The sequence below is a fragment of the Heloderma suspectum genome, chromosome 5, assembly GCF_057233095.1.
Source record: "Heloderma suspectum isolate Gila_16-S chromosome 5, 16-S_ref, whole genome shotgun sequence".
Classification (NCBI taxonomy): Eukaryota; Metazoa; Chordata; class Lepidosauria; order Squamata; family Helodermatidae; genus Heloderma; species Heloderma suspectum.
In genome coordinates this window covers 95,822,865-95,840,799 of record NC_139462.1, presented here as the reverse complement: position 1 = coordinate 95,840,799, position 17,935 = coordinate 95,822,865, and the positions used below count along the sequence as shown (strand labels likewise).

At 42.4% G+C, this 17,935-nt stretch overlaps 1 protein-coding gene across 1 annotated transcript in view; it reads left to right on the top strand.

The window, feature by feature from the left end:
• PDGFRA (platelet derived growth factor receptor alpha) overlaps positions 1–17,327 on the top strand; it is a 55,284-nt gene extending 37,957 nt beyond the window's left edge. The window contains exons 16-22 of the mRNA XM_084856750.1: positions 1,415–1,530; positions 5,316–5,438; positions 7,524–7,635; positions 10,633–10,732; positions 11,323–11,428; positions 12,092–12,327; positions 12,852–17,327. Coding sequence (XP_084712876.1) covers positions 1,415–1,530; positions 5,316–5,438; positions 7,524–7,635; positions 10,633–10,732; positions 11,323–11,428; positions 12,092–12,327; positions 12,852–12,999 — 941 coding nt within the window. The 3' untranslated portion in view covers positions 13,000–17,327. The remainder of the gene's footprint in view (positions 1–1,414; positions 1,531–5,315; positions 5,439–7,523; positions 7,636–10,632; positions 10,733–11,322; positions 11,429–12,091; positions 12,328–12,851) is intronic.
• Positions 17,328–17,935: the final 608 nt, after the last annotated feature.

Sequence of the window (17,935 nt, the reverse complement as noted above, 5' to 3'; positions counted from 1 at the left end):
GATGCTTCCAGACAAAGCTTGTATTGTGCAACCACACTGTCACTTTCATGGAACTTTACAGGAGGTCCAGATGACAGCAGCTTCAATTTATAGCCCTCCCATGTTCTCCCACCACCTCTTCCATCTTTTTCTTATCAGAAAAAAAAAAAAAACATTCAGGAAGCAAAGCTGGAATAGCTGCACAATGCCTCTTGATTTTTAGTGCTAGGAGCCCTCCATCTGGAAGCACCCCCAGGGTCATACGTGGCACTGGTGGTTTCGTTACCTTTATGCATGTAGCAGCATTTTGACTGTGCTTTTTCTTAGAATTCTTAGCCAGCAGCTTACAGTCCCTAAACAGAAAACTCCCAAGTGATTTGAAGAGCATCAAATTGAGGGTTAGTGAAGGGCCATATGGCTAACTCATCCCTTTATGGAGAAATCTGATCCATGGCTTCCAGACCAAAACAGGCTTGGCCACCGCTTGCTCTTGGTCCCAGAACCTGAGTCTTTTCCAGAGCCAGACTTCATTGGCTAAGCCTCATCCACCCTTAATGTTTTGCTAAGCCAATGGGATACTGCATAGCCCAGTTTTAGTCTCTTTTGCTTTGCTTTTGTTATTTTCCAGAACAAAATAAGAACTACTGCCATAAAATCATTGGGCCTTGGTATTAGATGACCCTCAATGAATACTTAATAAGGAACACAGCTGTCCTCAGCAAAGCTAAAAGGGACAAAAGTGTGTGTGTATGCACATGTGTATACACACATACACACACGCAGAGTGGATGAGATGATGTCATCTCTAAATTATTGCTTTGGGTTTAAACCACAACTGGAATAAAGTAAAAACAAGCTGTATAATATGTAGGTGGTACTTCTTTAATCCTACAATTTCTTGGAAAAAGTCTGTAATCAAAGGAGAAATTAAATCTATACTTAGTATTTGGATTTTTTTTTTAAAGGACACAGTCTATCACTGATTTATGCAAATGTACAAGGGAGTCACTTGTTTTGAAGAAATGTTTTAGAGGGACATGTTGTAAAGCAGCCTTCCCCAACCTGTAGTCCAACATATCTGGAGAGTGCCAGGATGGGGACAACTGTAAAGCTATCAACCCAGTCTCTTGGAAAGCACAGAGGAACGACCATTGCATTAATGTAGAAAAAAACCTAGCAGCAGCAGCAGTGTAAGAAAAAACATCAGTTCAATTCCAAGGCCATTTGAAATACATTCTTTCGCAGGGCAAGTGGTCTTTGCAGTTGGCTGTGCTCACTGTCTCAATAATCATGGCCAAAAACATTCCCCATTGATACGTACACCTACTCAAACACATTTCAGAATGATACCTTATTCAAACAAACTGTTGGATAGATGCTGTCATGGCATCTTCCTACTGCAGATGTTTTCATTCATTTTCCCTCCTCTCCACAGAACTAGATATTAAGAACCTCATGTCTGATGATAATTCAGAAGGCCTCAGTTTATTGGACCTACTGAGCTTCACTTACCAAGTTGCACGGGGAATGGAGTTCTTAGCTTCTAAAAATGTGAGTGTTTTACAGCACAATCCTATATATGTCCCACCTAGAATTAAATCCCACTGAGTTCAGTGGGGCTCATTCCTAGATAAGTGCATATAGGATTGCAGCCTAAGAGGCAAACATGGAAAGATTTCCCTGCTTTAAACAACGTTTAACCCATCCTCCTGCCCATTCACCAACCCTGCCTGCTAACCATCCTGGTGCTAAGTCAAGTCTTCACACTTTGTGAGTTAGAAATATTGATCATCCCAGGGGTTGGGGGCGCTCAGCCTTACCCTGGCCAATATGCCCCCCTCTTTTGGGGTTCTTCGTTCACAGCTTTGCTTGGTGTAGTGTTCCTCAGGGTATAGGTACCGTTTCTGAGTGAAGACTGAGGCAGCTCCACACAGCTCAGTGTGGGCATCATATAGTGATATAAAATAGTGATATATACAGTGATATATATATAGTGATATATACAGTGATATAAAATACGAGAGACCTGGGGGGGTGTCTCCATGAGTAACTTACTCCGAGCTGGCTGTGTTTGGATGGCATTAGGGATACATAATGTCATGGCCATCTTGCAACCACTCTGGAGTTTTGTGCCAAAAAACCAGTTCTTCTGAGACCACTTTTAGTCCAATTGTTTTCCTTAATTCGGCTTGTCTGCGCTTCTGTTGTGGTGTGCCCCACCCCCCACATTTACTGCAGCATGAAAGCCCTGCCCGGGGGGGTGTCTTCCACCTCACTGATCCCAGTCAAGGGGTGTTTCCCCAGTGCTTTCCCCACCTGTGTTTTCCCGTTGTTTCTGCCATTTCAGGGCTGGCCATCAGAGTTCTGTGCCACTTCATGGCATTACTTCACCTTGCCTACCACTAAACTCTGATGGCTATCTCCACAAAGTATAGATGTGCTCTGGGCAGCCTCTAACTTCTTTTAAAAACTTAAATAGCACTTTTGTCAGCAGTACCTATACCTCCCCACTATCTCACTATGTCACTATCTTACATTTGTCCAGCAATACCAATATCCCCTATCTCACTACCTCACTATGCCATTATTGCTGGACAAATGCGTGATAGTGACCTAGTGACATTAAAAACCCTGTGTGATTTTTTTTAACTTCTTCCTTTCTGGATGGATGATTTCTTTCATGTCTCTTTGCAGATAAAATTGATCAGATTAGGTGTGTTACTCTGCACGCTGTGGATACAGTTAGTGAGCAAGAGGCAGCCTGTGGCAAACCGGTTTTGTGGGATCGGTTCCAGCTTCTTCCTCCTGATGAAGTGGACAAGGTGCTTTCATCTGTAAGGCCGACCACCTGCTTACTTGATCCTTGCCCATCTTGGCTCATTATGGGCTGCAGAGAGAGACTGGGTGAGGGGATCAAGGCGGTGGTGAATGCCTCCCTTGAGGAGGGAGTGATGCCATCAGCCCTCAAGGAGGCAGTGATAAGACCGCTCTTAAAGAAGCCCTCCTTGGATCCTCAAGTTTTGAACAACTTTCACCCAGTCTCAAATCTGCCATTTTTGGGCAAGGTGATTGAGCGGGTGGTGGCGGTGCAGTTGAAGGCACACTTGGAAGAAACTGATTATCTAGACCCATTTCAGTCAGGCTTCAGGCTTGGGCATGGGACAGAAACGGCCTTGGTCGCCTTGGTAGATGATATGAGGAGGGCTCGGGATAGGGGTGAATGCTCCTTCCTTGTTCTACTCGACCTCTTAGCGGCTTTTGATACCGTTGACCACGGTATCCTCCTGGACCGCCTGGAGGGGTAGGGCATTGGAGATACCGTATTGCGGTGCTTCCGGTCCTTCCTCTCCGGCAGGTACCAGAGGGTAGCTCTGGGAGAGGAGGTTTCGGACCCGTGGCCACTTACTTGTGGGGTGCCACAGGGTTCCATCCTCTCCCCGATGCTATTTAACATCTATGTGAAGCCGCTGGGGGCTATCATCAGGAGGTTTGGGGTGCAGTGTCATCAATATGCGGATGACACGCAGCTCTACCTCTCATTCAAATCTTCACCAAGGTTGGCTGTAGAATCCCTGTTCAAATGTCTGGAGACGGTGAGTGGCTGGTTGGGGAGGAATAAGCTGAAGCTGAACCCTGACAAGACCGAGGTACTTTTGGTGGGAGACAAGAGGAAGTTGGGGGATGTTGACCTGGTGTTGAATGGGGTACGGCTACCCTTGAAAGACCAGGTCCGCAGCCTGGGGGTCATTTTGGACTCCCAGCTGTCCATGGAGGCTCAGGTGTCAGCTGTGAGCCGGACAGCGCTGTATCAACTCCATCTGATACGGCGGCTGTGCCCCTTCCTTCCCGACCATCTGCTCCCATCGGTAGTACATGCCCTGGTCTCCTCTCGTTTAGACTATTGTAATGCGCTCTACGTGGGGTTACCCTTGAAGACGGTTCAGAAACTGCCGCTGGTACAGAACACGGCGGCTCGCCTGATTAAAGGCAGCCGCTGGCGAGATCACATCACTCCAGTGCTGAAGGAGTTGCACTGGTTACCAGTTGTTTTCCAGACCAAATTCAAGGTGTTGGTTTTGACCTTTAAAACCCTATATGGTTCCAGCCCAGCCTATCTTAAGGAGCGCCTCCAGCAGCACCAGACAGGCCGCTTAACAAGATCAGCCTCGGATGGCCTTCTCTCTGTCCCATCAGCCAGGACAGCTAGACTGGTGGGGACGAGGGAGAGGGCCTTTTCTGTGGTGGCCCCCACTCTGTGGAACTCCCTCCCTAGGGAACTCCATCATGCCCCCTCTTTAATGAGCTTCCATCGTGCATTAAAAACGTGGTTGTTCAGGCAGGCATTTGGGGTGGGTTAGGGTATTTTAGAAAATGTTTTTATTGTAGAATTTTATTGTTTTAAACTGTTTTATTGTATGTTGTACATCGCCCAGAGTGGCTGGGTGACCAGCCAGATGGGCGATTAATAAATTTAATAGTAATAATAATAATAATCTCTAAGCCTCTATCATACATTTGCTCTACCATGCAAGTGTGCTATCGCACGATAGTGCAATTTCGTGATAGAGTGATAGAGCACTTGTGTGATACAGCAAATGTGTGATAGAGGCATAGAGGCATGAAAGAAATCCTCTATCCAGAAAGGAAGAAGTTTAAAAAAACACACACCTACAAAGCGGTGTGTTTTTTTTAATGTCACTAGGTCACTATCATGCATTTGTCTAACAACAACTATGCCCCCTATCTCTCACTATGTCACTGTCGCACATTAGCACTATTGCGTGATAGTGACAAAGTGAAAAAGTGGTTTTAGAGAGGGAGAAATAAAAAAACAATTGGTGGAATCGGGCATAGCTTGGGGAAGGGGTCTCCTCAGAAGTAACTCCCATTGTGGTCAATGAGGCTAAGCTTCCATCCATTGCTTTATGGCAGTATCAGGGGAAGGAAAAAGAAGAGCCTGGATGGGGGGTGGGGAGGCTTTCTTATTGGTTGAGCAGCCCCTGCCAGTCTGATGACATTTACTCCAATCCCCACCCCCCACCCAGAAGTATGTTCTGTGAAGTGACTTATACTGGAGCGGCGCACTCGCTCGTGGAGCCCTCCATGGACCAAAGTGAGCCAAAGCAGATTCCTTGAAAAAATCCTCATGAGCCTCCCTTCACTTCTCCTTCCGTTGTCGTGGAGACAGGGTCCAAGAGTCAAACAACGGTTACAAATGAGACTTGCAGCCAAATAAGCAAATATCTTGTCTCTCTCAAGTTAATACCAGTTATGTGCTATGTACGGTGAAAATATATTATTATCAATATGATTAATGTAATTTGTGTATTCTACAGTGTGTGCACCGTGATTTGGCAGCGCGAAATGTCCTCCTGGCTCAAGGAAAAATTGTGAAGATCTGTGACTTTGGTTTGGCGAGAGACATCATGCATGATTCAAATTATGTCTCCAAAGGCAGTGTATGTATTTTTATATTTATTTACCTGGCAGAGCAATCCTATGAAGTGGGAGAGGGAAAATCTGAGGCAGAGAACCCACCTTTTCTTATGGCCTACCAGGTTTGCACTGGCAGGGCAAAAGGTGGGGAGCTGCTGCTTCTTTTTTAAAAAAATCTGTTTCTTTCCAATTGGAGGGAATAAAGTACACCAGCTCCAGGGCTGGCATAGTTCCCCCAGTGGACATCTTGTGGGAACAGGACGGCTCTAGATCCTGTGGGTCCACTACCTCTCTTGGCATACCTCCTTTTTACCCTCTCTGGTGCAGACCTTTCCACAGCCTCATGGAGGAAGTTTCCAATGTCAGATCTTCCTCTCTGAAGGTGGACGTCTCCGAACTCAAAGAGGGAGATTTGAAAGTGCCTGTGGTTCCTGGCACATTCTCCCAGGGACTGTAGGGTTTCAACCTTAATCTCACATACAAAAACAAACTTGTTAATGCCAGCATTATATAAGGATCTTACACTCAGAACTTTAGGATGAAATAAACAGACATTTTGATGAAACAAAATATTGGGTGCTCTTTTTTCATCAGCCCATCAATTCTCTAGGCTCTCTCTCCAGTCTCTCTCCAACTTATTCATGCCAAACACAACTGCCATGAAAAACACTCTTCATGCATTACAGTAAATTTGTATTTTGTGATGCAGAGTTTTCCCCTCTCTCTGAAGGAAGTTTATAGCAATGTACAATGTAGCCTTAAGGCTGCAATTAAGAATGGGCAGGATTTGCACTGGACATAATAATCTAAGCATATTTATTCTAACATAACAAGCCATATCAATTGTTGATATACCTTAACTCAGTTATTTGTCCAGCTCATACAAGCTTTCTCTCAAAGCACTGGGGCCATTTTTCAATACTTGTAAAATCATTTATCAAATCAGTTACTTCTAGATTAGCTTTTATGCAGTCAACAGCAATACTTCAGTGTCTTTATGGAAGTTGATGACCTGACTCACACAACACAACAAGCCACAGTATGGGTTGTCGTTGAATCATGGATTGTTGTTGAATTGTGAGTTGTTGTGATGTGTGAACCCAACTGTGCTAATAAACCATGGTTTGTTAATCATGAATAACCTGCAGTTCACAACCCAACAACAAACCAGGGGTTCTCTTTGTGGGTTGATCATGGTTAACAAGCCATAGTTTGTTAGCACAGCTGGATTCACACAACACAACCCACAATTCAGCAACAACCCACAATTCAATGACAAGTCATAGCCAGCCCACACTCAACCTATACTCTGGCTTATCATGTTGAGTGAACTCAGCTGATTTCCATTTCTGTTGGCTTCCATAACCTGATGTGGAGAAAATTGTGTCACATCTTCAAATACTATTGACCTGTATTACTCTAAGACTTTTAGAGAGCAATCTTATGCCCCCTAGACAAGGCTCTGAGCTCAGAGCCAAGAAACCATGCTCCTCGCTTCCACCCTTGCAGCCAACGTGCTGCTAACAGCTTGCAAACGCGAGCATGTAGGGGGTGAAAGGGGGCGTTCCCAAGGGCAGGGAGGGGAGGAGACTGGGGACATGGGGCTATGAGGTATCCCCAGCCTCCTTCTCGCCCCCTCCCTGTAGCCTCCGCTAGACAGGCAAAATCACCCATCTAGCTGAAATGCAGAGTGGGAGGTGCAACGCGCCTCCCGCTCTGCATCGGACACTTCTGTCTCTGAGTTCGGAGGCTTACCAATACCCAGGGTGCATCCAATAAGACTGCACCCTTAAAAACCTCAATTGTCTTTGGATGGCCAGTGTTAGTGTAATAGTATGGTAGCGTGATATAGTGTGACATGTAGGTAGAGATTTAGGGTACTTCCAGATGGAGGGCTCCTAGCACTAGCAGTCAGAAGACATTATTCAGCTGTTCTGTCTTTTTCTCCTTAATGGATTTTCTGTGTTAAGGGAAAATACAGAAGGAGTGGTAAAAAACATGGGAAGGTTGTGAGTCTTTGGGATGAGCTGCAAATCAAAATTTAAAGTATACCTGTAGTGAATGATTGCTTTTGTATCCATTCTTATTGACTCTTTGCATTCTTTCAGACCTTCCTTCCAGTGAAATGGATGGCACCTGAAAGCATTTTTGACAACCTGTATACAACGCTAAGCGATGTCTGGTCTTATGGCATTCTGCTGTGGGAAATATTTTCTCTTGGTAGGCACCCTAATCATTTTGGCATGTAAGAATTGTGCTTGATAAATAACTGGAGATTTGTAGGTGTGTCCCTCCATTGACATGTGCCTAGAGCAGCCTTTCCCAACCTGGCACCCTCCAGACATGTTGAACTACAACTCCCGTCATCCCCAGCTGGCATGTGTGCTGGCTGGGGATTATGGCAGTCATAGTTCAACACATCTGGAGGTTGCTGAGATGGAAAGGCTGGTCTAGAGCCTAGTTGCTCTCTTTCAAAATGTTTGGTTCTAACAAGAAGATTTCGTATAAAAATGGAGTGGAAGGACATAGCCCTAAGTGGGTCACAAAGGAGCACCACCTAACTAATTCATACCTTACACATCCTGATTCTTATCCTTAACCAACAAATCATATAACTCCCCCAACCCTTGTTGCTGGTCCTCAGGGAATCTAAAGATTGGGCGCAGTCAGCCTTTCTCAGTCACCCTGAATCTGCACCTCTAACTACATCATTACACAGTGCTTCTTCTGTGAATTAAGGGACGTGTGAGGGCAGGACCAGGCTTAAAGCAAATGAAGCCCCAGGCACAGAGTTTCAGTGCCCAGCCCACCCCATTTTTTAAAATGTTTGAATACACTGGTTTTTCCACTGCAATTGTAGCCCATTTCACAGCTTTGATTCATGATTTGCATGCATGTATTATCTGTATCAGATAAGATGATACATTTGTATGCACAGATGGTGCCATTCAGGTTATTGGGCCATAATAAAAACGTATTTGTTTCTTCTAAGTTTATAGAATTGTACAAGTTTAAGTACAATTGAAATGTATAACATCAAGAAATTAAACTTTGGGTGGATCACTATCAAAAACTATTATAGTTAATGATAGCCTTAGAATGTAAACTGTAGTCCATTAGTTCAAAAGATGTTGTAGCTTGCCTTTGCCTATGCAAACTGAAGCACAGTGTCTGAGAGATCCAAAGATGGGCAAATGGCATTTTCAATTAATTAAAATAGGGAGTAGTGTCAGTTTTTCATTTCACTTTACTTCATTCTTCTATTTCACTGATTGACTGACATCCCACCCCTTATATACCTCTCTGCGGGCATGACTGAGAATATTCTAGAAGGTTCAAGGAAAATGTAGTTCTCAGAAAGTCTGGAAGACCCCATGGGATTCTACAAAGTTCCAGAATGTTCTAGGTGCTTTATCACACAAGGCTATTTACTGGAGCTTCTGCTTCCGGAATCTTTGTGGGATTAGATCGGGTCCTTTCCATGTAGCTTTTTAAAAAAACTGAATTTCTATGTGTTTCATTACAAAGCCACTAGGTGGTGCTGTTGTTTTATTTGTAATAAAAGCAACTTTAAACAGTAGACCCTCATTTATATCAACTCCATGGTGGGAGGAGGGAAAATGCCAGACTTTCGTCGTCATGGAAAACAATGCAATAGAGCTCACAAAGAGCTGGAGGTTCCCTGGAGGAGGGCTGCATCATGTACAGGACCTGCAAACTTCTGTGAGTAAGTAATCTCCATAGCAGGATAAAAGCCCTGTGTGAAGGAGCCCCAGGAGGTTAGTGGAAAAAAACCTGAATCCACACGTGGAGTACCTAAAACGTTCTACTTTCCCCTTTTGCCACAAACAACAAAAATAGCAAAATTAATGTTGCCTTAATCTGGGTATTTGAATCTCAAGAAGCTGAATTGAATGCTGATCAAATTTGCAGATGACACAAAATTGGGAGGGATAGCTAATACTTTGGAAGACAGAAACAAAATTCAAAGTGATCTGGATAGACTGGAGTGCTGGGCAGAAAACAACAGAATGGCATTTAATAGGGACAAATGCCAAGTTCTGCACCTAGGAAAAAGAAACCAAATGCACAGTTACAAGATGGGGGATACATGGCTCAACCACACTACGAGCGAGAAGGATCTTGGAATTGTCGTCGATCACAAGCTGAATATGAGCCAACAATGTGATGTGGCTGCAAAAAAGGCAAATGCTATTTTGGGCTGCATTAATAGAAGCATCGCTTCCAAATCCCGGGAAGTACTAGTTCCCCTCTACTCAGCACTGGTTAGGCCTCATCTGGAGTACTGTGTCCAGTTCTGGGCACCACACTTTAAGAAGGATGCAGACAAGCTGGAGAGGGTTCAAAGGAGGGCAACAAAGATGATCAGGGGACTGGAAACAAAGCCCTATGAAGAGAGACTGAAAGAACTGGGCATGTTTAGCCTTGAGAAGAGAAGACTGAGGGGAGATATGATAGCACTCTTCAAGTACTTGAAAGGTTGTCACAGAGAAGAAGGCCAGGATCTCTTCTTGATCATCCCAGAGTGCAGGACACGGAATAATGGGCTCAAGTTACAGGAAGCCAGATTCCGGCTGAACATCAGGAAAAACTTCCTGAGTGTCAGAGCAATACGGCAATGGAACCAATTACCTGGGGAGGTGGTGGGCTCTCCCACACTGGAGGCCTTTAAGACGAGGCTGGACAGCCATTTGTCAGGGATGCTCTGACTTGGATTCCTGCATTGAGCAGGGGGTTGGACTCGATGGCCTTGTAGGCCCCTTCCAACCCTACTATTCTATGATTCTATGATTCTATGATTCTAATTCTGCATCCAATGCAACATTTCCAGTATCTTCAGTGTTTACGCAGTATCTCCAGTCACACAGCCCTGGTGATCTATGACCCAGACTGATTCTCCCAACTATTGATGAGCACAGGAATCAAGAGGGATGATCTTGTTCAGAAGTTCTGTGTATATTGGAGTTATGTGACTGGTTCAAGGATGTAGCTAGATCATAACTTGGTTGCATTCTGGCTCAACTTGCTTTCTAAAGATTTTATTTTGGTGGGTGGGGAGACATTTAGAATTTTGCCTTCGGCATATGTTGAACCAGTCACAATACCTCATAAGATTCTATTTGGTGTTCATTAAAAAAAAAAAGTGTGTTATGCCATCTTGAAATTTAATGACATCTTTCGTCCCTTGACTTTCAGGTGGCACTCCGTACCCTGGCATGATGGTTGATTCTACATTCTATAACAAAATTAAAAGCGGCTATCGAATGGCAAAACCCGACCACGCTACTAGCGAGGTGTACGTTCTCTCTTTGTGTCTGTCGTCTGCAACATCTCTACTTCTCATTGACTCAAGGAACAGACAGACTCTGAATATATATAGAACACTTAGACTGGTGTCCTCACAGCACTCGGTCCAAACATACCTAAACTTCTCCAGGATTGTGTTCTGAAAAAAAATAGTTCTGCAAGTTTGCAGCAGAAACTGCTTGTGGATGATGCTGTTTGGATTGCCCCCTGCAACGTCATCCCAAAAAACAGTTTTGCACTTTAAGAAAAGTTACCTTTTAAAAATTAATAAGGTAACAAATGAACAGATAAATACATGAATGTTCATGGGGCACTTCTAAGAATAAAAAAGGGTGGCCAGCCCACCTGAAGCATGGGGAATGGAAAAAGACCAAGGGATGAGCCAGTGTTCAATGCACATTTGTCATCACGGTTGCAAAGCTGGGCTTACCCCACAGCTGAGGAATGCACTGTTTTCTCTCTTTTTCTGTTATGCTCTCTTTTTCTGTTATGTCTGTCTTCACCCTTGTATTCTGCCATTAACTCATGAAACCTCCAAGTCCCAGATTATTAAGCTATTTCCCTCCATTCTCTTCACAGGTACGACATCATGGTGAAATGCTGGAACAGTGAACCAGAGAAAAGACCTTCTTTTTATCATTTGAGTGAAATAGTTGAGAATTTGTTGCCTGGAGAATACAAGAAGGTTTGTCTGTTTTGAAATTAGCTTGCTTCTAGAAGCTCAGAAAGAGATTTTGCTCAGTTGCACCAATGAGCCTGGGATCTTAAGTGGGGAGAATTCAATATTATTTTTAAATGACATTGAAGAGAACAAGGACAATGTGGGCCCATAAGGCTGAGCTTCCTGGTACAAACGATTTACAGATATTATAACAGGAAGAACAGCATGCATTTCTTGTAGCCCCATCTCATCCTGAGTAGGATAAGATCCTACTCAGGGCCATTTCTACCATTGGACAGAGGCAGTCCATCTAAGAAAGGAATGAGTTAAGAGTATTCAGGTATCCCAGCACAGTCCCAACTTACATGGTTCCAACATGGCTTTAGGGGACATTGTGGCTGTGTCTGAATATTCTGAATATACTTCAGAATATAGGGGTTTGTCATTGGTGTGTAAATCAGGGGTACAGAACATTATTTGAATGGGATGGGGGGGCGATGACACTGACTGGTGTGGCCATGGCCACTATCATCACTCTGCTCTCAACCAATTTAGACTTTCTCTGTGACGGGGGATTTTCCCCCCCAAGCATCCTAACCCATGCACCCCAAAAGGAAATCTTACTGTGGCATAGTATTAAGTTTTATAAAGAACCAACACCAATTCTTCAAACTAAATATTTTTCAGAGTTATGAGAGAATTCACTTGGACTTCTTGAAGAGCGACCATCCTGCTGTCACACGCATGAGAGTGGACTGTGACAACACCTACATTGGAGTCACTTACAAGAATGAAGACAAACTGAAGGACAGGGAGAGCGGATTTGATGAACAAAGACTCAGCGCTGACAGCGGCTACATAATACCTCTGCCAGATATTGACCCAGTTTCAGAAGATGAACTTGGCAAAAGGAACAGGCACAGGTAAACACTGATTAAAGTTCACTGTGATCTACATTTACATCTACAGTTGTGCTAATCAGAAATCTGTGAGAAGGTCTGCAAGCTCAGATGATGACAAAAGCTCTTTTGGAATTCTAAAATTACGTATAATATATTTCTGCTGAATTCCTAGGAAGGACTTTTGTTGCCTCTAGAGTCTAGATCGGGGTGGGCAATTGAGGGAAGTCTGGTTGCCATTTTTGTCACTGGGAAATCCCCTCCTGTGGGGGTCCCCCCCCAATTAAAAAATGTTGTCCGAAGTGCTACAGAGCACTAAAAGGGTCAAATTTAGCTTGCAAAAAAGAGCTAAATTTGACCCTTTGGGCATTCCATAGTACTACGGGTGCCATTTTTTCCATTAACATTTTTTTTTTTCAAATTTGGTGGCACAGTGGGTGTCACATGAGCCTTAAGGTTGCGTGTTTCCCTAGTCTAGACAATTGAATAATGCACTTTTCACAGTGCATTTTTATCTTCCTGTTTTCTTCTGTGGTCTTCTTACATAGCTCCCAGACATCCGAAGAAAGTGCCATTGAAACTGGTTCCAGCAGTTCTACGTTTGTCAAGCGCGAGGATGAGACCATTGACGACATTGACATTATTGATGACATTGGAATGGATTCTTCAGAACTGGTTGAGGACAGCTTCCTGTAACTCTGAAGGAAGTAGTGGACATCTTTTGAGCTGTGTGAAACAAAAAAGGGGAAACTCAGCATATTACTCATGGACTTTTGACTCTGTATGGAAAACCACTTTTAAAACAGATGGTAAAGTCTTGCAATGCCAACAAGGGGCATGATCTCACCTGATTTGTGAAACAAGACATTTGGAAACCAGCTTTTAGGCAATGCTCCTTCAGTAGCATCTCAGTATTGTTTGCAGTTTCAGTACATAGGCGGATAAAGGAAAAGGCCACGGATAGTCCCGTTTGTGTTTTAAGGGCATTCAGGACTCAGATGGATAACATTTCCACTATGGTGAAGCGTCATCAACATAACTGTGTAAATACCTGTCCTTACCCACAATTTTTGTGAAATATACGTTTTTCTTTTTTAGAAGACCACTCAAGACTTCTGCGTACTTTCTTCCTTCAGTCTCATTATAAGCTGCTGTTGATATCACATGAGATGAAGTACATGGAAAAAAGAAACCACTTTTGAAACTTCAAGGAATTGGTACTATGTAACCTTTCACCTTTTGCAGCTCATGCAAACAAAAGTGAAAGACAGTAATGTCCTAACCTTATACAATAGCTTAGTAAATAAAATGAGACTCTTTGTAACCATAGAGGAATAGCTGTTTACCTACTACTACTGTTCTCAGTATCACTAAGTATAGTTTATAACTACTCCTTGTCCTTCATTAAAATCACAAAAATGTTACTAACAGACTAAAGCATTTTAGGGTTTAAACATCTAGAAGAAACAACTTTTCTATTTGACTGTTAACAATTTTGGTAAATTAAAACTATTTTAGGAAGTAGGAAAAGCTAATGTATTCTAAGGAATCCAGATGTAATTTTCCATCTTTAGCGGAGTAGCTTTCCTAACACTATGGACTGATGTGCTAGTGAATCTTCCTTTGATTCAGCGGAACTCTTAAAAACCTGAAGTTTATTTTTAATCATTTACAACCAGGTTTCTCAAGTTGTACAATGGATGTGTGTGTGGCTAATCAATCAATAGCAAAGCTGCTTGGAGCCTTCATAAAATACGCTACATATCGGAAAGTTTGTTTTGCCTTACATGTGACTGAGTTGATACACCACATGCTCTTTCTGACAAAGCTTCTTTCTGAGCCTGTAATTTCCAATTAAGTATGTAGCCACTTTGCTAATAATAATAATCTAGTTTTAGCATTGCATTTTAATAGAAACGTAATTGGATCCTGTTGTCCTTGTCAAGTTTTCCTATGGATGTCAACAAACAGGAGTCTTTTACAAGCACTCCAATTGAACCAAGAGTAAAAGCAATTTTAAAGGCCTTTCCGTGCATGACCCTTTCTGGGGATGTATACTTAAAACTTAGGATTGGATGCATGCAGCACACTGTTGTGTGTACATTCCATGGAAAAAATTTGTCCTTGTAATGTTAAAATGTCTCCAGGCAGCACTGGTTCTTCTTTTAGGCATTTTCAAACAATTGTTTGATATCGGTCCTTCCTTAATGTGCGGTACATATGTGTCTGATAGTGTATTGTGTCAAAATTGATTTATGATTCACAATGCAATTCTATACATGTCTACTCAGATGTAAGTCCCATTCTGTTCAATGGGTCTTACTCCTAGGTAAGTGGGTATTAGATTGCAGCCTTAGGATGTGAGTCTGTGGAAGTCATGAACTGGAATCAATCTATGAAAATTAAGAACTGGCAAAGTTTGGTGCACAAAACGAGATTCCGTGCTTTTCATTATAATTTTTTTCCAGTGTTTAATTTCTATAAAGGCAAATCTAGGATGTGTGCCATGAGCTCTAAAAGCCATTCTCCTTAATCCTAAATATCTATGCAACAAGCCAAAGTTGCTCACTGGTGAGGGACAAGGAACTTGGCACGTTCTCAGAGGCACTTCTACACAGACTCAGACCAGCTACTGAAAGTAGATGCTAGGGCGGAGACCTGCCATCAACTCAGTTTTAAGTTAATCTGCCCTAATGTGGAGGCCTTCTGGATTTTCTGTGAAGTCTGTGGTCCCTAGGTATCACTAAATGTAGCATATGGTAGCAACTGAGCAGGGGTGGGTAGCCACTTTCAGCGATATTTTCTGTGACAAACTCACAGGCTTACCTCTTACTGCAGCTATGGCTCTATAAATTACTGATGTGATAGTTAAAGGACTAATTTATGAATACTGAATGTGCTAGAGATAGTGACTAGGTTCACACGCAGTGCTAACCTGTAGGGTTTTTTGGTTGCCCTGCCCAAGGTTTGTCTGGCAGACAATAGAACAAACCATGGCTTGTTTTCTGAGTCTCTGGGTTGTTTGTTTCCCTCTTCCTTCACCCATTCCTTCCTTGTATCCCAAATGCCACTGCAGCGCTGTAGTAATGGCAGGCAGAGCAGCTGTTTTGGTGTGTATGTTTTTTACCTCTCTTGCTCACTGCCTCTGTAGTCTGGCAAAACAACCCAAGAACAACCCACAGTTCTAGATTCACACATAAAACAACCCAGGGTTTAAACAACCCAACATTATGTGTGAACCCAGCCGGTGTTGTGTTGGTGCTTAGCTTCATAGCAGTTGATATTACTGAGCTCACCACAGCTGTGGATGAGTACCTGACAGGACTAAAAATGCAGTGCAAATCAATACTGTGGGCGGTGATAAGCATCATCTCATTTGATGCTGAATAATTAACTACAACTTAACATGAAGCATCAAACATCCCTTCAATGGGATGAATGGAGAAGAGCTCAGTTTGGTCCCAACAAATATAGGGCATCATCCTTCCAAAATTAAGTTCCTGAAAGTCTAATTGACTTCATGAGCTTAACTGTCAATGAGACTTAAAATGTGCTTCTTTGTGTGGCTGGTTTGTGCATATGGGGGTTATCTATGGTAAATAATTGCTGTGGTTCGCATCAACAAAACATACCATGTCCAGTATAGGTGTGCAACTACTTGGGCAAGATGAGTAAGGTCTTCTAGATATCCAGCACTGCCTTTCTCTCTTCTCAACCCATTCATTACAAATGTGCAGATGCAATGGTTGGAGACCACGAGTGTCATACTTGCGCATGTGTTTGTCAAGGGGCACCTCCTGCATTGCTGCACATGGTTCAGGTCTTCTCAGGTTTTGCAGACCTTCATGTTTTACCAGCCACTAAAGAATATGCTGTGATATTCTTGCCTTGTTTCCTCTTGTTGTTGTATTTATTCTGTATATCACGAAACAATCACGCTAATCCAAAATGTGCATAGTTTGCTTTTCATATGCACGGATCATGTTCCCAACATTGCAGTGCACATCAATCCATAATATATGTTATCAATGGGATACATGTTTGTTTTCCTTCTGCATTGCCATGTCGATGGGATATATATTGCTCTTTGCTCTCTCATGCCAGTCAGGCCCTACACCTTTTTACAACTTAACTATAGCCAGATTGGGACCATGCTCTGGTTCTGGATCAAAATAAGTCTTAGATTTACAATCTTATGAAAATTATAGTTTCTGACCTTGCAATGGACTGCACATTGGAAAACTTTATGAAGTCAACACATTAATGCAGGAAGTACCTGTTGGGCTATGGCTGCAACCCTACACCCACTTACCTGATAGTAAGCACCACTGAATTCAGTGGGACTTACTTTTAAGTAGACATGTATAGGATTGCACTGTTAGTCTTTCAATACTAGCCTAGGAGGAAAAACCTGGATTTTAGTTCTATAGTGACTATTTGATGATAATCTTAATTATGATTTTCTCTGTTGAGGCTCAGTTTGGAGAAGCTTTCAGAAAAGAAATGCCCACTTTCCGTCTGTTCTATATTTCTATAATGACAATCAAATTTTGCCTGTGAAACACAACTTTCCCATTTTGAATGGCTGACCCTATTCCTTAAAATGTGGTCTGCAAATGTACAAAACAGTCCTATGATATAATGAGGGACATAAGATAAGGTGATGTTATACATCAATATGTATATATGTATTTTTATATCGACTTTGAGAAGTACTGCCAAAACATATATGACAAGCTGTCTCACTGCCTTTGTTTATATTTTTTTTTACTGTAATATACTCCACAGGCACTCTAACTGTTGCACTTTTAAATGTCCAAAATTTATATTTTAGAATGGTAAAGAAAAGCACCTAAGAGTTTCCAAGATGGTGCTATTGTGAAATGTTTGAGAAGAACAAGCTAGAATGAGTGAACATAGGTACCAAATGTAATACAAATGCCCCGTTCTTATTTTTGTCTTTAAAAACATGTAAATTAAGATCTTTATATTTCAATAAATGATATATAATTTAAAGGAACTTCAGATGTTTGTACGCTTACTTGAAGGATGCCATTTTATTTCATACAGCCCTATCCTAACCTTGGTTCAATTCAGTTCAGAAGATTTGTTTTAAAACAAATGGTCACTATCAACACAGGACATTTTGAAGTCAAATAGTCCATAACTATATATGAACTTGTCAACCCACAATATTCTGTGCATGTTAACTCAGAAGTAAGTCCCACCGAGGAAGCCTTAGTATTTACTCATTTTTAAATGTGCACCAGCCTTCAGGATTACTACTCCCAGGGCATCTAACAAATCAAACAGATTAAAAAAAATAATAACATTACATATAACCTATAAAAACAGCAACCTAGTAAGAGCATAAAACCACAGCAATGGAATAATATCAATTCAACCAAGGTTTTAAAAGCCCTGGGAAAATAAAACATATATTTGCCTAGCATCAAAAAGCCTTAAGAATCAATGCCAGGCAAGCCTCCAGGGGGAGAACTTTCCAAAGCTAGGGCACCCCAACCAAAGCTGGGGGCCCATAATGACATATTTAGAGGCCCTCTTCCCAGGAGCCCCCCACCTGACCTCAGAGGACATGGGCACCCAGAAATGAGCCTCCAAAGATTATTTT